Source organism: Dendropsophus ebraccatus, chromosome 5, assembly GCF_027789765.1.
Source record: "Dendropsophus ebraccatus isolate aDenEbr1 chromosome 5, aDenEbr1.pat, whole genome shotgun sequence".
Taxonomy (NCBI): Eukaryota; Metazoa; Chordata; class Amphibia; order Anura; family Hylidae; genus Dendropsophus; species Dendropsophus ebraccatus.
Genome location: NC_091458.1, coordinates 124,527,095 through 124,550,210, shown reverse-complemented (window position 1 = coordinate 124,550,210; position 23,116 = coordinate 124,527,095). Strand labels below are relative to the sequence as shown.

Below are 23,116 nucleotides of genomic sequence, written 5' to 3'. Positions count from 1 at the left end.
GGACCAATTAGGAGCTCACTGCCCCTTTAAATCTGAGACAGCCGGCGCGCGCGCGCCCTAGGAGGCGGGGACGCGTGCGCGCCGGCCGGCACAGACAGAGACAGGAGTGGAGGAGAGGTGAGGCGCCCCAAGGGGCCGAACTAGCAGCAGCGCCGGGTCCCTGCACAAGGACCCCGGCGGCTGCATGGGGCAGGAGGAGGTCGCGGCGGCGGCCCGGAACACGGGACGCCGCCGCGGCCGTGACAACTGTTAGTGTCTCGCGTCGCCGCTAGGGATCCTGGCCAGAGTGTATGCTATGTGTATACACTCCGGCCGGGATCCCTTCAACCTGCAGCACTACGTAAGTTCTTACAAACTTACGTATTGTGTGAACATACTGTAGCCCTAAACACCATTGTATTTAGTGATGTTAGGGCCATTGTTCTGAAAGGATTTTGACAGGACCACCCTACCCCCAGAAAGAAGAAAAAATAAATATACTAAATAACCTATATCCGGGGCTCAGCCAATTGGTCACTGAGGCAGGACACCTCTACAGCCACTGAATGACTGAGGGATCCCGCAATTTTATGGCCCTAGAAACAGGTTGCAGACACACGGCGGGGAAAGAGCGCTAAGATATGAATTCTTTATTTGGCAGCTAGCAGTTTGTCCATAGGTGGTTCACATCCAAGCAAGGGTGTTTTTATTACGTTGTGCAAGGCATTGACAGAAAGGCAAGAGGTGAGCTCTGAGTTTAGCTGCGCCAATGGAAGAGTCTCCAGGGATGGGGCTGAAGAGATTTGTTGAAAAGGTGAATGGCACTTAAGACTATATTTTAGTCTGACTATAAACAAAGGATGGGGAGATCTAAGGGGATATAGGAAAGAAGGGATGTAGAAGCTAGAAAAATTTCTGACATACCCAATTCTAATCTTAACCCGATTTTTTTTAATTGCATTATTCTGACCTTTATAAGTTTTTAGTTTTTTTCATCTATAGGGCTGTTTGAATTGGGTTTAGATGGGACTTTTTATAAATTCATTTTTTATATATTATCTTACAATAAACTGGATGATTAGAATTTTTATTGGGGCCGGTTTAAAAAAATATAAATTTTAAAAAACATTTGCATTATCTATGATTTGTTAGTCAGCCTGCTTATGGCAAACTGTACAAGCAAATCTCTCAAGGAAGCCACGGTGGCCTTCACAAGGCCTCAGGCTATTATGATGATGGGTTGATTCCCCGTTCTTTTGTCAGAGAGCCAATCCAACCCTTATGCCACCAATGACATGTGGTGTTTCTGTTTAAATAATGGTTTAATGACTGAATTTAGTAGGATCACTGATGTCAGTCATTAGCAGCGGGTAACAGCAGTTGAAATCTGTGGTGTATGTCCTATCACAGTGTCTCCAGTGTCCCCCACTGACTACAGCTCCACCACCTTCAATGCTGTCTCAGTGTCAGTCACAGATTATTACTAAAAATGTTTATTTTACACTGACAAAGTAATGCATACATTTTCCATTCCTTTCTTATCTTTCTAGCTTAAATCTATTAAGGAAATAGCTACTATTATAGAGCCTGAAATAAAAATCCATACCAATCTTGAAGGCTATTAGCTGCTAGTGCAATTTGTGAGCAGAATATCAGTGACTATCGTAACTATCATATCTTGTAGAAAAAAATGACCCACCTGAGACTATGACTAAGTACCCTAATACTTGCCCTAGAATAGAATAATAATAGCAGCTACTCTTTGGCTCATAGATGTCTGCATTAGATTTATGATCCTGTGCTTTATGTATAGGGACGGCAGTTATAATTTGGGGTATGCCATTTATCATCCTAATGCTCAAATTCATTTGAAAGTGGGGACATATTAAACTTGCTGCATTTATATGCATACTATCATAGAAATGATATTTATCCAATGGTTTAGAACATAACTACCATCCATGATAGCAATATCCAGACTATTGCTGGAAACCTATTTTTATGTTTTCATATATATGTTCAGAAGAATTTCCACCATCAGCTGTATACTTTACCAGTAAATAGTAGTTTTACGGTTTGGTCACAGGAGAAGCTGGCTGAAATGCCACAGCTGATGACCGAATGTACATACCACTTTACCCTTACTATAGCATTCATCCCTTAAAGGGGTTATCCAACGTTAGAAAAACATGGCCACTTTCTTCCAGAGACCATACAACTCTTGTCTCCAGCTCAGGTCTGGTCTGCAATTAAAGTAGAAGTCCAGCACTGGAGGGACACTGAGCATTCCCCTGCATTCCCCTGCCATGACTTTGGGAGTTGGGTCGTGACATCACCATTTTATCCAGGAAGTGAAGCCTTGATGTAGTAGTAAGTGCAGGGAAAAGAGCACTTTATAAGCATTTCCATGTGTATAGTGTTAAATTTGTATAACTTTTGGGGGGCAATATAATACTTTAATAAAAATTTTCGCTGGAATTAAAGGGATAACCCCTTTAACTGATTACCCGTTGACCAGTGATTTCTTTCAAGTCTGACACAGTGCTCTCTGCTGACATCTCTGTCTGAGACAGGAACTGTCCAGAGCATGAGATGTTTTTTTATGGACAGTTCCTGTCTCGGACAGAGGTGGCAGCAGACAGCACTGTATCTAACTGAAAATAATACACCACTTCCTGAGGGACATACAGCTGTTGATAAGTACTGGAAGACTTGAGATTTTTAAATAGAAGTAAATTTCAAATCTATCTAACTTTCTGAAACCAGTTGAGTTGAAAGAAAAAAGATTTTTCGCTGGATAACCCCTTTAACCCTTTAAGGACATGGCCCATTTTCGTTTTTACGTTTTCGGTTTTTCCTCCTTGTGTTTAAAAGGTCATAGCACTTGCATTTTTCCACCTAGAAACCCCCATGACCCCTTATTTTTTGCGTCACTAATTGTACTTTGCAATTACAGGCTGAATTTTTGCATAAAGTACACTGCGAAACCAGAAAAAAATTCGAAGTGTGGTGAAATTGAAAAAAAAAACGCATTTCTTTTATTTGGGGGAAATGTGTTTTTACGCCATTCGCCCTGGGGTAAAACTGACTTGTTATATATGTTCCTCAAGTCGTTACGATTAAAACGATATGTAACATGTATAACTTATATTGTATCTGATGGCCTGTAAAAAATTCAAACCGTTGTTAACCAATATACGTTCCTTAAAATCGCTCCATTCCAAGGCTTATAGCGCTTTTATCCTTTGGTCTATGGGGCTGTGCGAGGTGTCATTTTTTGCGCCATGATTTGATCTTTCTATCGGTACCTTGATTGCCCATATACGTCTTTTTGATCGCTTTTTATTACATTTTTTCTGGATTTGATGCGACCAAAAATGCGCAATTTTGCACTTTGGGATTTTTTTTGCGCTGACGCCGTTTACCGTACGAGATCAGGAATGTGATTAATTAATAGTTCGGGCGATTACGCACGCGGCGATAGCAAACATGTTTATTTATTTATTTATTTGTTTACTTTTATTTAAAACCTGGGAAAAGGGGGGTGATTCAGACTTTTATTAGGGGAGGGGGCTTTTTACTATTAACAACACTTTTTTTTTTTTTTTTTACACATATACTAGAAGCCCCCATGGGGGACTTCTAGTATATACACTGTGATCTCTCATTGAGATCTCTGCAGCATAGATATGCTGCAGAGATCCATGAGATAGGCACTCGTTTGCTTTCGGCTGCTGCAGCCGGAAGTAAACGAGTGCCGAGCCGAGGACGGCGCCATCTTGGACGCGTCCCCGGCCGGCATCAGTAACGGAGATCGCTCCTCCGGGACAAGGTCCCGGAGGAGCGATCTCCCCCACTAGACACCAGGGAAACGTTGCCTCCGGTAATCGGAGGCAGCTGTCAACTTTGACAGCTGCCTCCGATTAGCTAATTAGCGGGCACGGCGATCAGACCGTGCCCGCTAATAGCGGCGGTCCCGGGCTACACGCGGCACCCGGGATCGCGGCACTTCAAAGCGGGGCCGCCGCGCGGCCCCGCTTTGAAGTGCAAGTGAGGACATAGGACGTACCGGTACGTCCTATGTCCTTAAGAGGTTAAATGGTGGGCTACATAGAGTTGGCATGCTTCTGTATATTAACATTTATTTGATGGCTGCTACTTGTGTAGCTATCATGTTGAATTCTAGGAATCTGAGGTAATTTAAACACATTGGGGGAGATTTATCAGACATGGTGTAAAGTGAAACTGGCTCAGTTGCCCCTAGCAACCAATCGGATTCCACTTTTCATTCCTCAGAGACTCTTTGGAAAATGAAAGGTGGAATCTTTCAAAGAGTGTCCATCTAAATTTGCACAATTAAGAATTTGTCAATGTTTCCATGACAGAATTTTATCAGGTAAAAAGACGTTTGTCTATTAACAATGACGACCACAAATAATAGACTTGATGAGGGAGATTTATCAAACATGGAGTAAAGTGAAACTGGCTCTGTTGCCCCTAGCAACCAATCAGATTCCACCTTTCATTTTCCAAAGAGTCTGTGAGGAATGAAAGGTGGAATCTGATTGGTTGCTAGGGTCACCTGAGCTAGTTTCACTTTATACCATGTTTGATAAATCTCCGCGATACAATTTAATTCTGCTTACCAGTGACCTTAAAAACAGGAATTTGATATAGGACATTGCTCTATGGATGGATTCCTATTCTAAAGCCACTGCCTTGGGCACCAGGAAAGCTTGTCCCGCTTCTGCTCACAAAGGTGTCCACTAATTTTTTTTCTGCATGACATATATGCCTAGATAAACATTGATTTATATCCTGCTCATATATCAATGTATAACTAGACAGATGTGCTATAAAGGGCGCTAGTAAAAGATGGTGTTACATTGCATAACATCATGGACAACAATATACATGGGTTTACTGCTTTTTTATTATCTGTCACTTTTGAATATAGTGCCTTTATCCAGCAGGATGTCCTAATGGATTCTTAGAGTGTTGTAAACAGGGCACTTAAAACTTTTTTTTGGTAAATGTGCATTCTTTTCATTAAATTAGTATTTGTGCATTACATGATATCAACCCTTGAATTCTAGGCCAGGACATTAAAAAGCTTTCTCTTTTCCTGTAAAACGCTTGCTGTGCATGCTACTGGAATTGACTCATCACTCAATATGAGCCCCTGGAGTTAAAGATGTCCTTTCTAAACCAGTTGACATATCATTATAGAACCTCTGTTAGCAGTCTAGGTTCAAAATACATCAATACACTTGCATGGACATACTGTGCTGTTTTCCAAGTGGTAATGTATACATTAGTGTCAATGGGGAGCTGTCAAAGCAATTATACATCTTGGAAATGGCTTTAATAGCTCTCTAGTAAAGGGAAAGAAACTGATGTTTTCAAGACAAAAGAAAAATAGAATACATGTCAGAGTACAGAGTAGAATATATGTCAGCATTGACAATTATTAATGTTTTTTTTTTTAAATTATCAGTGTATAAATATATAAGTCACATATTGCCTAAGGCGTACTCAAGGGGAGGGGGGTCAAAACCACCCCTTGCAGCGCTTTCAGCTGCATTCACATCCTCAACGACACTTAACGATTGTTGGGAACCCAACACATCCCTTCTGCCTGTGTTTGCATTTGACAGACGGGAAGCAGTGTATAGCTTGCACTTCAACTTTTTGTTAGCACTATTAGGCTGGGTTCACACTACGTATATTTGAGGCTGTATATTTGAGGCTGTATAGCAACCAAAACCAGGAGTGGGTTAAAAACACAGAAAGGATCTGTTCACATAATGTTGTAATTGAGTGGATGGCCTGCCATTTAATGGCAAATATTTGCTGTTATTTTAAAACAACGGCTGTTATATTGAAATAATGGCCGTTATTTACTGTTATATGGCGGCCATCCACTCAATTTCAACATTGTGTGAACAGATCCTTTCTGTGTTTTTAATCCACTCCTGATTTTGGTTGCTATGAGGACCTGACAGAGGACCAAATACTGCCTGAAATATACGTAGTGTGAACCCAGCCTTACTATGTATAGTCAGTAAGGGGGCGTTTTCTTAGCGAGGAGGGCAGTATTACTGTCTTTACTATTTTGAGCACAAAGAGGGGCACTGATACTCTATGCAGGCACTAAGAAGTGACTGATCTTATACAGGGGATTTTAAAGGAGAGGTCTGGAGATTTAAAAAAATTGTAATCCAGCAGGGATGGGGGGAACATAATAAACAATCATTGCTTACCTGTCCGTGCATTGTGGGACACAATCCTGGACACCTTCCACAAGACATTTTCCTTCGAGTCCTAATGTTACAACACAGGGGACATGCCTGTCCCGGCTGATGGATTGCTCGCTCAGCTAATCAGTGACTGCAGCAGTGTCCCACCCCAGTCACTGACTAGCCAAGGGGGCAGTCCATCACAGGGTTGTAATGTTGATTCCTAAGGTGATCCCTGGGGAAAGTAATGATTGTTTATTATGTTCCCCCATTACATTTTTTTTACGTTGCCGTACCTCTCCTTTAAGGCAACACTCTAACTGTGTGGGGCACTACTATGAGCTGAGGCACTAAATGGGGGGGGGGGGGGGACAGGTAGCAGAGATAATATTAGAAATATTAGCAGGGAGCATGGGTACCAGATAGGGATTTTGTGTACAAAGGGCATGGGGTAGTGGAGACAAAGATGTTTTGGCAGCAGACTCTGCAAAGATAAGCCATGGTTAGCTGGGAATGAAGGATAAAATGAAAAAATGTATAACTACAATTAGATTTATTCACTGAATATAAGTGCAGTGTTATCACTGATATGGTCTAATAATGACATGACCACCAAGAAAACTTAACACAACTCTAATATACAGTAAACATAAGTAACATAAGCGCTGCAGAATCTGTTGGCGCTATACAAATAAATATTATTATTTATTCAGTACATGATACAAATAATGTAAAAATATGCTTGTAAAAACATTCCATGGAGAGAAGCATACATATGCAAAAAAAGACACAAGGGGGTAGGTATTAATAAGAGAAAAAAATATGCCAAAAAGTTACATATAAGCAACTAAAGATGGCTAAACAGATCAGATGGGTGTGTATAATGTGAAGTAGAACAACTCCACCAAGTGACACCTAGTGACCCAGGAGCCCCTAAGAAAGCAGATGTGAAAAACGTTTTGGGTGTTCTCCCTTCAGGGTCTGGTATGGTTTGGTCTGAAAGCGGTGATCACTATTGATATGGTTATTTTTTATGGCATATTATGACTAACCCACATTTGCTGATGCCACAGTGGCTTTTGTCCTAGTCTGCACTACTTTTTAGGCAGTCTCTTGTACATTTGGGAATCCATAGTACTCTTTGATTCACAATTTTGCTCCACCCTTACAAAACAATATCCTAATAGGTGGTCCTTTATTTTTTATTTTTAACAAATTTATACCTTTTAGGGGGGGGGAATGTTTTTCAAAATATTTTTTAAAACTAGGAAACTTACATAAACAATCATTACATTGTGTATACTGATCAATGTTATGCCACTGCACTGTATTATTGGCATTCTGCACATCGGCATTCTGCCTGAGAGCAGACTCTATGAGAAAATCGCCAATCTGACAGGACGGAGATGAGTATCATACCCTTGCCTGTCAGGGAAAGTAATCGGGACCTCCACCGCTTGCGAGGCATCCCATTGATACACTGAGGCAGGTGGAATTCTGCCTGTTTTACTCTGTGTCAACACACTTATGGCTAGAATAGGCCTTAATGTTTTTTTTTTCGTTTGTTTAAAATGTTGTTTTTCAATGAATAATGTTTTCTTAGGGACAATATTTCATTTTAACTTGAGGAATCTTTGGGGTGAAAGTGTTTTTATTTAATCTAATAAAGTCATGGAAGGTCCTGGTAGATTGGGGTCATGGAAGGTCCTGGTGGATTGTGGTCATGGAATGTCCTTCATGGTCTCCTGGGGACATATGATTTCTATTTGTTTTGCCACCACTCAAATTTGGATAAAAGAACCTTACTGTTCCTTTATCCGGGAAAAGTTAGCTAAGGAGCCCCCAGGTAGCGCCGCTGCCCAGCAGATAATAATGATGTGCTACACCACAGTGTGTATAATATGGGATCACACTAAACTGTATATTCACAGTTTATCTGTAAACAAAAGGAAATTACTGATGTCTCCTGAATGAATGAATCGTACATAGAGAACATAGAGACTCCTCATGTGGCTGCGATACAACTTCACTTTACATAATAACTTCTGATCCTTTAAATAACATTATATCTAATTCCCAATTAGGGATTTATAGTTGGGGAATTTATGTCAAAGCAGTTTAAGGACAGGGGATACAGCTTGTTATCTAGGCTTAACTTCTTAAATCTCCTAATATGATACAGGGCTCCTATTTGAAAAATTCTTGCCTGCAATTTTTGTACAGTATTTTTCTAAACAGGATCAAAATCAACGTTCACACTGAAAGGATCAAAGGAAATATAAAATGTAAAGCGCTTTTGTGCATGCCTATTTTAGTGTCTGTATTACAGTCACAACACCAAGCCCCCCAGAGATTCCCCTAAGCCAATCACCATGGGACTCTTTGGTGATTTAAGTTCAGTTTTCTAGATTATGGGGTGGATTAACTTTACCATAGGCCCGAAGCTGTCACTAAGCCTGCCCCCCCCCCTTTCTGTAGCAGTACTAGCGTGGTATTCATAGTACAGGATATTACCATGTACCTGTAAAGTTTAATGAAAAATGATTATCAGGCAGCACTCCATTCCAATTCCATTTTGAATTTCGTGCACAAGACTTGAGATGGGTGTCATCAAGGGGTTAAAGTATAACATTATTTCAGATCTCAACCACATGCCTTAATACAGACGTGTGACCCCAAAATTAATTCAGACCCCAAATTACACCAAAATACCCTCTTTCCTCACACACTTACACACACACACACACACACACACACACGTGCGCACACATACACACACACTGCTCCCATGACCCTGCTGTCTTGTGTCCCTACCCCCTCCCCAGACTGGTCATCCTGTATCCTCCTGCTCCCATCCCAGACTGGTTAACCCGTATTCCCCTGCCCCCACCCCAGACTGGCCACCCTGTATCCCCCCTGCTCCCATGCCAGACTGGTCACCTTGTATCCTCCTGCCAACACCTCAGACTGGTCACCCTGTATCCCCCGGCCCCCAACCTAGACTGGTAACCCTGTATTCCCCTGTCCCCACCCCAGATTGGTCACTTTGTACCCCCCCCCCCCCGCCCCAGACTGGTCACCCTGTACCCATCTCTTCACTGATTGTCCTCCCTGTCCTTTTTCCACTTACCTGAAGTTTAACTATTTCTTCACCACAGTACAGACTGTACAGGACCTGTGGTCCTTCAGTATGTTCTCTAATGTTACTAAATTGTCTCTGCAGTTTTGCCCTGGTTTGTGCAAACAAATTTTTGCAAATCAGGCAGACCTGTAGTCAGGAGACAATACACCACTAAAAATATAAGTCTGTTTTGGCAGCCATGGGCCCCCCAGAAGTTCAGGACCCTGGGCTCCCCTCATAGAGCTAAAATCAGGCTCCTGCTCTTGGGTGAGTCTGTCCATAAGATGGCAGACATGGAGGAGCATGTAACCATGCACCACCCCCCAGTGTTCTCCATAGGCACATACAGGCTCAGTCTTGGACACTGGGGGGAGTGGCATGGTCACATGCTTCTCCATGTCGACCATCTGCAGTTAATACACTTACTAATACTATACACTATTGTCATGGAGCTGTAATAAGGATCACCAGGAATAGTTTCCAGCAGGTTCTGGCATGCCCTTTTTAATATCATTCTTAAATAATTATCAGCAGTCTTTGACCCAGCAGTTTTGTTTTACATTTGCTTTCAGGAATAGTTTTAAGCAATTATTTAAAAGTTGGAAATTCTACAAGTGGTACTTTGTTAATTAAGATATTAATAAGGGATAGCTGTTTCTCTGTTCAAGATTGTTAGAAACAGATGCCCTAATTACTTGAAGCTCTGCTATTTTCCTGTCACCACTGTTGTTGCCACTTATGAAATGTATTATTACTTATCATCAGAATTTTGAAAATGTAAAATTAGACTATAAATAGATTCATAAATCATTTTATGTGATGTTAAGCAGAGCTTCCTGGTATAGACCAACATGTCTGTTGATTCCCCAAAAAGCATTACTGTGCTATAGAGACATGTCAAATAGAATATGTAAAGCAACCCTCCCACAATCTTTTAAAGTTAGTTTTTTTTTTAAAGCCAGTGTCACTCCAACAGGGGCTGTGTTCACACAACGTTTTTCAGCTCAGTTTAAAATGACGTCCGTTATATTGAGTCTAAAATAGTGGACGTCATTTAGCTCTCTGGCCTTACCTTAGTGCAATGAGGGCTGCTGGTACATTATTCTAGTTTGGGTTACTAATTGGCCTTTGGGTGCAGCTTAATTGAAAATTCCATTGAATTTAATAGTAAAAACGGAGACGGAGAAAAACTGTGTGAACAACTAATAAAAAACGTCCACTATTTGCAAAAGACATCCGAGAATAATTGTCATGATCATTAGTTTGACGTCAGCTGCGATAACGTCCCTTATTCAATACATTGTGTGCATTGGACGTCTGTCTTCTCATTGACTGTGATGCATTACATTACAGTCAGTTAAATCGAGGCAATAACAGACATTATTTTAAATGTCAAATTTGGATGTCTTTTCTCTATTTTTGACGTTGTGTGGCCATGGAGTCTTAAAACATGACTTAGGAGCATGAATGGCCTCCATACGTCTTTATGACGCTCTCCTCAAAGAGAAACAAACTTAATCCCTTTGATCCCACAATCATAATCCATTTGATCCCAGTAGCCAGACACCACTCCGCTCTGTACTGAGAAAGGGCGATAACCCTGAAACAGCTGTCTACAGATGGGAAATCCCTTTATTTGAGGAAATCTTTGGCTTGGCATATATTCATACTCATGTTTTAAAGGGAAACTAACAGCAGGTATAGACTCTAACCTGCTGTTATGTTTCCATAGTGTCAGAGATGCTGAAATTAAAGGTAATTTTCTTACCTTCATCTGCTGCACTGTTCTTGTTGAATCGTCACTTTTATTAATATGTAAATGAGGGGGTTTAGTGCACTGGGGGTGGGACTCTACCTCCATTGCTTTGACCTCCTCAGGAACATAGAGAGATAGTCATAAGGAAAGTTGGATTTGTGCCCTGCAGTGTCATGGAGGCGTGGCTAGGGATTTTCCCTGTACTCCAGTGCCCTGACACTTTAAAATGACACTTAAGATATAAAAGCTAAGCTGCAGTTGTGGTGGACAACATCAGAGAGTTTTGGTTTCAAGCAAATAAATAAATCTGGGCCATAGGGTGCCACATAATGTATGTACAGGCAAATGTGCACTTACTATACACAGTATTTTACTATACATTTCTAGTTTACTTCTAGATGCACTAGTGACCAATATGGTCATTTTTCTATAAAACATCTACTCTCCCAAATAATTAACCTTAATTGAGCTATTTTGTTTTCGCTGTGTATATGGCAATGTTATTAATTGAATAAAAGTATCTCATATGGGTAGTATTTCTTCTCTTAGGGGATGGTCAAGTGGACTTTGACGAATTCATGACAATTCTTGGGCCTAAACTGGTGTCTACAGAGGGTCGGGATGGATTCCTGGGGAATACAATAGACAGTATATTCTGGCAGGTAAGTACTAAATCCTAATCATTAAGCATTCTCTACTCCCTCGAGGCTCTGAAAGGAGAACTCTTGATATGGCTACCTGCATTTGTGTTTATACTTGTTTTTATACACTTAAAAAGGATAGAAAGCTAAATTAAATAGGTGCCGGAAATGGATGCCATGCAGCAGAATACATTTCTTATTGACTTTCGTTATTTAAAAAAAAGATGTTACAGGTGCTATTTTTGTTGCGTACAATAGCATATTTGAGTACACTTTTGAGTAAAATTAAACATATAAAAGATATATACTAATAAAAACAGAGGCAGATTTCTGTTTGCATGTTACTCCATGAAAATCAATGGCTACGATTAACATGTACATTTTAATATGTGTCCTCCTGATCAGAATGTACACATTAAATAGACATAAAACATTGTGTGAAATATTATATGTGGTAACATTTACATTTATTCAATTATTTTCATTGGCTACGTCAGGCTGTAATAATAGAACTAACATAGCAGCCATGGAGGCTTCTAGAACGCCATGACCACATTGCAGGTAGGCCGTTGGGACATACTGTATGAGAGGGTTGGCACCTGTCGTCTAATTGCCTAGATAATAAAGTGTTTATTACGGTAACTCTGATGTTGGTGACTGATTGTGAATGGTGATTGGTGGCTGATAGCAGCCATCATTTACCGCATATGGAGCAGGCTATACATGTTAAAGGGCTTTCCGTGACCAAGCTTTATGATCAATTTTCTTCTATAAAGCAAGTTTGCTATGCACTAAAATTCCTGCTTGGTCTCCCAGGGCTGGTCCATCGAGGTGAAGTGATACTGTACCCATTCTGACATCCCATATGTATATGTATATAGGCTACATCTGCAGTGGTGTTTGGCTGTTACGGTGGCCATTATCCAGTAGGCAGTTGTTGTTAATGTAAGAGCCTTCAGGAACTATTTTCTGATACTGACACAAATAAAATGTCACTCTATGGCTATGTGCACACAATGTTGTTGTTTTCTTTTTCTTTTTTTTTTTTTAGAAAAGAATGGACGCTGATTAAAATGAAATCAGCGTCTATTCTTTTCTGCAGTGGCTTTGCATTGAATTTAATGCAATGCCATCCGCTGTGTTCCGACATTGTTATTTTACTGTCCGTTCTTCAGAATGGGCATTAAAATAATGAACATGCCTATTATTTCCTAAGGCTGTTCACCGAACAGGGCCTGGAAACAATAGCTGTTCACTAGAGATGAGCGAACCTTGAGCATGCTCGAGTCGATCCGAACCCGAACTTTCGGCATTTGATTAGCGGTGGCTGCTGAAGTTGGATAAAGCCCTAAGGCTATGTGGAAAACATGGATATAGTCATTGGCTGTATCCATGTTTTCCAGACAAACAGAGCTTTATCCAACTTCAGCAGCCCCCGCTAATCAAATGCCGAACGTTCGGGTTCGGATCGACTCGAACCCGGTTCGCTCATCTCTAATGTTCACACAATGTAAAATACGGTCGGCGGCTGTACTTTGCATTGTGGTCAATGGTTAATTGAATTGAGGGCACACCCAACGGTGCTCACAAGTCAATTGGAAAAAGATAATGTTCCTGCAGCCGATACAGCACGTGCCGAACGCCGCTCGGCAGTATAACACCGTCTACTGCTATGCTATGTGACGACATAGCCTAACTGCTTACTGAAGAGCAACAGGAATGTAGATTGTACATCAACATAACACTTTTTATCCACTTTATCAAGCTTTCTGGAATTTTTTTAAAAAATTTTAAAAGTCTTTTGTGCTATTTACCCCAATTGTTTCATTATTATGTGGAATTTCAGATGTAGCATATACTCGTAACAACTTGAAGTACCTCATTTAAACCTAGTACCACTTCTGTTTCCTTTGCTAGTGATAAAAAGTAAGTTTGACATATATCAAGGTTGATACTACTGTCCCTTGTAGTAAATTCAGGCTGATTCATACATCTGTCCTCTTTGATTAGGAGTAATATTGCCCTTGACATTGATGTGCTAGTACATATTATTGTCCTAGTACATATTATTGTCCTTTTTTAATACCCTGTTTTTACCTTTTAAAATCAGAAAATGTCATGTTGAGTTGCTGTGTTGACTTTTAGATTTTGGATTAAGATATTAAAATGTCTGTATAGCTAGCGAGGGAGAAAAATCTAACAAAACATTCTCTGAAAAACAACATACTGTACAGAGTAATTTTATATTGTTTTCCATGCTGTGCAAAATCTCCTGCATCTGTTATGTGTACATGCTTAGTCATTTCAGTGCCTTACGCTGCCTAAGCCAGATCTTCTAGTAAATTTAAAATATTATGCTCTTATTAATAACCATAATTCATATTCAACAAAAACATTTACATTTGATTTTTTCTTGTTTACTTAAAGTGATTCTGTCATGTTGAAAATGAAATCTAACCTGCAGGCGGCATGTTATAGAGCAGAAGCAGCTGAGCAGATGTTTCAGGTATAACTTGTCATTTATTTATATAATCACTGCTTATTCAGGGCTTAAAGGTCCAGTGGGCAGCTATCTCTGTATGCATGCACATAAAGAAAGGCCATTAATCATTGAGTAGGACTGCCCACTGGATTATCAATGCCAGAATGAGAACTGATTTAAATGAATGACATGTTATACTGAAATGTATGTTATTTATTATGTGAGTTTGACCAACTGGAAAAAAAGTAATTTAAAGAGTCAACAATGATCGGGAAGTACTGAACATTTGTTATTTATAGGGGTTGTCTGTTTTTAGGCCATGTTCACACAACATAAGTTCTGTACTAATTGGTACGGAACCTACGTTGTGCTGCAGGCCAAGGGAATCCCAGCCGGGATCCCTAGAGGTGCAGTAGAAAACTGACAAAACTCTGTCAGTGCACACAATGGAGTGAGCGGCTCGGGTCGCACACTCCATAGTGTGCAGTGGGGAGTTCTGACGCGGGTGTGCATTGATGCGCCCGCATCAGAACTCAGCTGCGCTAGAGATCATCAGATCATTAATGTAGTACCGGCCGGGATGTTCTCTTTTGAGGAACAGCCGGTCTCATACTACATGTGAACATAGCCTTAATGTTTATAATAAATATTGTCTGGTTTCTGAACTACCAAACCAGACAGACCTATAACAGCCATCTCCCCAGGGTCCTAATAATTGTCCACCATATTCAGATGCCCCCAAGTCTTAATGATAGATCAGGATAGTATGACCTAGCAGCAACTGACCGAAAAATACATATAAACTTATTTCATATCAGAAGTAATAAGTAACTACTTATCAGGATGACTGCAGCAAATAAGTAAGGTACCTGCAGGGGATTAAACAGTGTCTTGCAGTGTCCCACCATGTGGTTTCATAGCAGACTGTCTGATCTGTTGGATATGTAGACATGTAGAATAGATAGGTATAGTTAAGAGACAGCCCAGGCTGCATTAGCTTATACTCCGTGAAGATAACTGGTATGCAGGGAATACCAGTCCAATCCAACACATTAAAGTATTCTTAAGGATATAAACTAAATCTACTGGACAAGGTAACCAAGTTACACTAGTTAGCAAGGATAAGGCAGTGGAAACAAGAGGATTTACAAGCAACAGGTGTATTCTGCAGAGAGCAAATTCATAAAGCAGCCTGGGTCTCTTTAGAGGGGAGCTGCTTTTTGGGACCATGAGTAACCTTAAACATAACTTCTGATATAGCCCATAGTGAGACTAACAATTCATTTTATACTTGTTATTATCTATTCAGCCTCCTTCCCCCAGTTCTGAGCTGCTGCTTTCCACTGAAAAACAAATAAAAAAAAAATTGGTGTGTGAGCTTTTCTCTCTGTCTCGCCCTCTTCCCCCCTCCCTTCTGAGACAACTGAGACCTGCTGGACTGCAACATTGTAGCAACATTGTAGCTTCTTTGTGATGCTAAGAGGGTTAATCACAGTGAGTTCATCAGCAACTTGATCTCAGATTAACCCTCCTTAATTGGAAGATGAAGCTTTCTTCATCATAAATTGCTGACTCACTCACAAAGGATTTACAAGCAACAGGTGTATTCTGCAGAGAGCAAATTCATAAAGCATCCTGGGTCTCTTTAGGGGGGAGCTGCTTTTTGGGACCATGAGTAACCTTAAACATAACTTCCGATATAGCCCAAAGTGAGACTAACAATTCATTTCATACTTGTTATTATCTATTCAGCCTCCTTCCCCCAGTTCTGAGCTGCTGCTTTCCACTGAAAAAACATTGTAGCTTCTTTGTGATGCTAGGAGGGTTAATCACAGTGAGTTCATGAGCAACTTGACCTCAGATTAACCCTCCTTAATTGGAAGATGAAGCTTTCTTCATCATAAATTGCTGACTCACTCACAAAGGATTTCAGTAGCTAGACTTAAAGGGGTTATACAGTGCTACAAAAACTCGGCCACTTCCCCCCCTACTGTTGTCCCCAGTTCAGGTGTGGTTTGCAATTAAGCTCCATTTACTTCAATGGAACAGAGTTTCAAAACCCTACCCAATCTGGAGACACGAGAGGGGGAAAAGTGGCCATGTTTTTGTAGCACTGGATAACGTCTTTAAGATAAGTTTATCAAGGGGTAGCTTTAATCTGAGTTAGGGTTTCAACAATGGGTAACCCGTTAATTTATGTTAGCATATGTGTGCTTAAAAAAATTCCACTTATTTCACTAACTCATATATGCATATTAAGTAGTGTATTATACTGTAGGTGCTACGTTACATCCATTTTACTGTTACATTGTTACAAGAATATATTCTTCAGCTATGTATGAGTTCCTATTTCTGTATGTGTGGCAATATGCTCCTATGTGATTTGTGCATAGTTGGCAGTGTCAGGCTCAGTAAGATATGAATCAGGTCAGTTGTGGCATGTAAAATTGCTGACTTTATTAACACTACAAGTAACATATTATCAGTATTGGGAATCAATTATAATTCTAAATGCTCAAAATATATCAAGTACATTTAGTTTAGATACTAAAATGTCTTTAAACTGTTTTGTATAAAATTATGAAAGGGAAATAATTCTGTGACTTACTTATGACCTTCACAGTTTTATAAGGCTGGAAATAGATTCATATTTTCGGAGACCTGGGCTTGCCAGAAATTCAATTAATAATAAAAATGGTCAGAAGTGCTGTTTAGTAAAAAGCCTATTTAGCAGTATCTTTTTCTAGTAAATGTAAAGAGATTATCTGATCTCTAGCAAGTTTATTATACAGCTGTTAGGTGTGGGACTGGAGGACACGAGACAGGTTAGGTCCTAGCACTGACACCCACCCTGATGACCCTGCTTGCTTACCGCAACTGCCCTAACTGGCAGCGGATAACTGGGCAACAGTCCCTGGCCTGAACACGTCTAACACAAAACGCAGACAAGACAAACAAACACAATAGTTTAGGCTAAGAAAGGACGGTAACAGACGGTCGATGCGGTACAATATATCGTAAGTCAAAAAGGAAAGTCAAGAAGCAAAAAGCCAAAATCAGGGAACCAGGAACAACAATCCGGATAAATGCTAGGTCAAGGGACACTCAAGTACTGAGGCTCTATCGCAGGCAAGGAAGGACACACAGGGGAAGATATTCATGGAGGCTGGAGTCCAGCCCCAGACCTCTATGCAAAGCTGACTGGTGGTGCCGGCCACCCATTAGTAAATGAAAATACATTAGACCTGGACAGATTGGCTGTGGGCAATGAAGGCCCAACTATGGCAACAACAAAAGCAATGCAGCCGGGTTCCTAGCAACCGGCTGGGCTGGTCGCCAGGGAATCTGTTGGCTAGATCTTCACAACCGGCCATATGTTTCAGCATACACTTGTGGAAGGCCACCCGTGTGCTCTGGTGGTGCCGGGAGCCAAACATGATGGCCAGCTCCTGACACTAGCATTGGTTCAGATAAATGTACTAATATCGTTGTTTTCTGATACTGCACAGATTTCTTTCTTCTGCTGAAGATGACTATGTGTGACCAGAAAGCTTGCTTTATCAAGATCATCACAGTTCAAGAATGCTCGAGTTCATCTGAACCTAGCAGTCTCTGCACTTGATTACTGGTGGCTGAAGAAGTTGGATGCAGCCCTAGGGAGTCCTGGATAACATGGATACAGCAAGAGATGAGCGAAAAATTGGTGCTGTCTGTTCTCAGTTAGCAAGTGATTGGCTGGGCAGAGAGTGACAGCCCGCTCAGCCAATCACTGACTGCAGTGCTGGCCCTAATCAGTCAGTCAGTGATTGGCTGAGCGGGCTGTCACTCTCTGCCCAGCCAGAGAATGGACAGCGCCATGGCCAGTAATGGTCTGAGTGGCTGTCTGTCTTGTGTCCCAATAGTGACATCCTGCTCAACCAATCACTGGTCTCAAGTCCTAATTCCTCGGCCAACAGTAATCAAATGCTGACACTTCGGAAGAACTTGAGCATGCTTAACCTCTTAGCGACCCATGACGTATCTGATATTTCATTGTGCCGCGGGGGGTTTTCACAGCGGGGTCCCGGTGGGACCCCGCTCTGAACGGCGCTGATCCCGGCTGACATGTGCAGCCGGGCAGTGCCTCTATTAGCCGGCGCGGGTCCCGTTGCCGCGCCGGCTAATTAAGCCTCTAAGTGCAGCTGTCAAACCTGACAGCTGCACTTAGAGGCTTCAGACCTCACGTCCCTGGTGTCTAGTGGCACGGATCTCCCCCCCGCGATGCGATCGCGGGGGGGAGATCCATTCTTCTGCCTGTGTCGGGCCTCAGCGTTGGAATGACGCTGATCCCGGCTCGGCAATCTATGACCGATCTCATCGATCTTTGCTATGTATATACATGCATTGATCTCTATGAGAGATCATTGCTGTTTATATACAAGTCCCCCAGGGGGACTTTAAGTTACAGTAAAAAAAAAGTAAAACATTTTTTTATTAATAAAAAATCCCCTCCCCTATTAAAAGTCCAAATCACCCCACTTTTCCCATTTTATAAATATAAATAAATAAACAAATAAACAAACATGTTTGGTATCGCCGCGCGCGTAATCGCCCGAACTATTAATCACATTCCTGATCTCGCACGGTAAACGGCGTAAGCGCAAAAAAATTCCAAAGTGCAAAATTGCGCATTTTTGGTCGCATCAAATCCAGAAAGAATTTAATAAAAAGTGATCAAAAAGTCGTATATGCACAATCAAGGTACTGATAGAAAGAACACATCATGGCGCAAAAAATGACACCTCACACAGCCCCATAGACCAAAGGATAAAAGCGCTATAAGCATGGGAATGGAGCGATTTTAAGGAACATATATATTTGTTAACAATGGTTTGAATTTTTTACAGGCCATCAGATAATATAAAAGTTATACATGTTACATATCATTGTAATCGTAACGACTTGAGGAACATGCATAGCCAGTCAGTTTTACCATAGGGTGAACGGTGTAAATGCAAAACTCCATGAAATCAAAACAAATTCCTTTTTTTTTTCAATTTGACAGCGCCAATGATTTTTTTCCGGTTTCGCAGCGTATGATATGGAAAAATAATGGCTGTCATTGCAAAGTACAATTGGTTTCGCAAAAAATAAGCACTCATATTTGTCTCTAGGTGAAAAAATGCAAGCGCTATGGACTTTTAAACATAAAGTGGAAAAAGCAAAAATGCAAAAACGAAAATTGGCTTTGACCTTAAGGGGTTAAGTTTCTCTCATCTCTAGTTCCATACTATTCCTCCTGAAGGTCTGTTATCTTTTATAATAGGTACGTTTCAACTGCGAGAGGCAGTATCTATAGTACAAGTTACAGCAAATTAAATTTCGATATTTAACCTCTTAACGATACAGGATGAGTATACTTAAACAGAGATGGCTCTAGGTGTGAGCCCACTCTGCGGTGCGTCGTTCCTGGTGGCTATGTGCAGCCGGGTACCGGGTGTATTAAACATTCCGCCCCTGGATTTAAATAGTCTGTGTTACCCTATCCCTGGTGTCTAGTGGGTGGGATTTCCCCTCCATGATGCAATCGCGAAGGGGAGACTCCTTCTTCTGAGCTGGCTGGGGCTCAGCATCGGAATGACACTGATTCTGGCTCGGCAATCAATGTATCTGGTCTGCTGCAGACCAGACTAATACAGCACTAATCTAATGGATAAGTGCTGTATTATGTATACTATACATACAATATACAGATCTATATGATAGATCAGTGTAGTTGTATTAGAAGACTTCTAATTAATGTGTGTAAAAAAATAAATAAAGTAGACTTAACCTCTTAAGAACAGAGCCAATTTTGATTTTTGCGTTTTCGTTTTTTCCTCCTTGTGCTTAAAAGGCCATAGCACTTGAATTTTTCCACTGAGAAACCCATATAAGCCCTAATTTTTGCGCCACTAATTGTACAAATTGTACTAATTTGCAATGACATGCTGAAGTTTTTCATAAAGTACACTGCAAAACCAGAAAAAAATAAATGTGTGGTGAAATTGGAAAAAAGAAACGCATTTTATTTGTTTTTGTTTTTTTTTGTTTTTTTAAGCCATTCGCCCTGGGGTAAAACTGACTTGTTATGCATGTTCCTCAAGTCGTTACAATTACAACGATATGTAACATGTATAACTTTTCTTTTATCTAATGGCCTGTAAAAAATTCAAACCATTGTTAACAAATATATGTTCCTTAAAATCGCTTCATTCCCAGGCTTATAGCGCTTTTATCCTTTTGTCTATAGGGTGTGTGAGGTGTCATTTTTTGCGTTATGTTGTTTACTTTCTATCGATACCTTGATTGCACATATGCGACTTTTTGATCACTTTCTCTTACAATTTTTCTGGATTTGATGCGACCAAAAATGCGCAATTTTTCACTGTGGGATTTTTTTGTGCTTATTTTTATGCTGTTTACCGAACGAGATCAGGAATGTGATAAATTAATAGTTTGGGCGATTACGCACCCGGTGATACTAAATATGTTTATTTATTTATTTTTTATTTAAAACCTGGGAAAAGGGGGGTGATTCAAACTTTTATAAGGGGAGGGGGCTTTTTATTGACAACAACACTTTTTTGTTTAATAACACTTATACTTATATAAGTATACAAGTATACTTATACTTGTATACGTATAACACTTATACTTATACAGCATAGATCCATGAGATAGGCACTCGTTTGCTTTCGGCTGCTGCAGCCGAAAACAAACGAGTGCCGAGCCGGGATCAGCGCCATTTTGGCGGAGACCCCGGCCGGTAGCAGATATGGAGATCGCTCCTCCGGGACAACGTCCCGGGGGGGCGATCTCTGCCACTAGACACCAGGGAACGGCTGCATACGGTAATCGGATGCAGCTGTCAACTTTGACAGCTGCATCTGATTACCTGATTAGCGGGCATGGCGACCGGACCATGCCAGCTAATAGCCGTGGTCCCGGGCTACATGCGGCACCCGGGATCACGGCGGTTCAGAGCGGGGTCGCCTCGCAGCCCCGTTCTGAACGCCCTTACCAACAATAGGGCGTAAATATACGTCCTTTGTCGTTAAGGGGTTAATGACTGGTCTGTGCTTGGGCTTTTAACAGCTCAGACAAGCCCTAGCGGAAGCCTGGAGAAGGCTAGACAATTGTGTATATGCCGAGCATGGTTTAAAGAGCACTCATGCAGGATTTCATCTCAGGAGGTATAGGGGAAAGGAAAGCCTTGTGGGTGTCAATTAAGCAGCTGGAGGTGGACATTTGCAAACACAGGGACATTGCAGACAAGTGCTGGGATTTACATACCTGGGTTTTTGCTGGAAGGGATAACACCCCTGGGCTTTTGGGATTCATTTCCATAATAAGAGAAAGACAGCTAGCTCAGTGCTGTAAAAGCAAATGATTTGTTAAATCGGGCTGAGAAGCCCTATGTAAGAATGCACTTATTTTTACCACCCAAAGCCACCCTATGACAGTTTTGATTTAAACTTTTTTTTAAATTATTGTGGTATAAGTGGCACCATAATGGGGTGCATTTTTATTCTCCTGTTTGATTTTGAAATTGAGCAAACTTAGTTGTTCTTATTTTTATTTTTAATTTTTTTGTACGTGGTTTTATGCAGTATATACAAAAAACAAATGTATAATGAGTAATCTTCTGAATTGTCCTCTCTGACTCATTAAGCACATTAATCTGAAATGTGGGCTAAAATAATTTCTAAAAGCTTTTTCTCGCTAAAAAAGAAAACAACAAATTATATTTTGAATTAAAAAAAGTGTTTTTTTTTCCTTCTTTTGATATAGAAAATAAATGACCTGCTGTGTTCCTCGCTATTTTTAGACCCAAATAACTTTTAAAGACATTAAATACTCCTATTATTCCTAGTAATGTCTCACTTGTAGAAAGATATTTTATTGTTCCCAGTTTATGTTCGTACTGGTATACCATCAGCTACTGCAAGATAAATACTCAGGTCATTAAAATTTGGAGGCAGCCTAGGAATCAATAGAATTCTCATATTTCTACTTTCCTGACATTATGCCTTAGAGTGGTTGCCACACTTTATTCAAAGTTTAGGCTTTTTATCTACAAAACATTCCAGTTTTATTAAGAGAAATATTCATTTACCCAAGAGAACTGTATTTATACAGTAAATGGGCTCACTTAAGGTGCTTTGCAGGAAAGAGATAGTGTTATGATGCAGGCTCGGATCCCCGTGTCTAATAACTTCACTTATAGGATCTGAGATTAATGGCCGTTGACCTTTGGGATTCTAAGGACCCTGCAGTGTGATAACATATGGAAAGGCTACTGTAAAATGAAAGAGTTGACGTTTTTACTAGGTTATAAAAACGTATTGGTATTATTATAAATAGTGTCTGATATATAAACTGAATATAAAGAATGGCCACATGATCACCTGACCTCAAAAAAGGAGCAATAAAAAAGTAGACCCATCTCATAATTGACTTGTTTTTATATATCATATGAATTTCCAGGTCCATGACACTACAATTCACTGTAGGACGGATTCAAGCTGGAGGAGGCACTAAGATACTCTGGGCAATGTTCTTCTGGAAAACCTTGGGCCTTGGCATTCATGGGGATGTTCCTTTAACACATTCCAGCTACCTTGTTGCAGACTAAGGGCCCTATTCCACTGGACGATTATTGTTCGCATAACCGTTAACGATCTCAAACGACCGCTATTGCGAAAGACCTGAAAACGTTCACTCATTTCCATGGAACGATAATCGTTACTTATGATCTTATTTGCGATCGTTTTTTCTTTGCTATTGCGTTCGTATCTACTGCGAACGACCGAATGACGTCTTATTCAATGCGAACGATTTGCGAACGTTTTGCGAATGAGCAACGATAGAAATAGG

General features: G+C 40.6%; 1 protein-coding gene across 2 annotated transcripts in view; it reads left to right on the top strand.

Moving 5' to 3' along the window:
• The window catches only part of CALN1 (calneuron 1), a 156,010-nt gene that overhangs the window by 44,438 nt on the left and 88,456 nt on the right, over positions 1-23,116 (top strand). For both annotated transcript variants that reach the window (XM_069972480.1, XM_069972478.1), the window contains exon 3: positions 11,645-11,757. In XM_069972480.1, the coding sequence (XP_069828581.1) occupies positions 11,645-11,757 (113 nt within the window). The remainder of the gene's footprint in view (positions 1-11,644; positions 11,758-23,116) is intronic.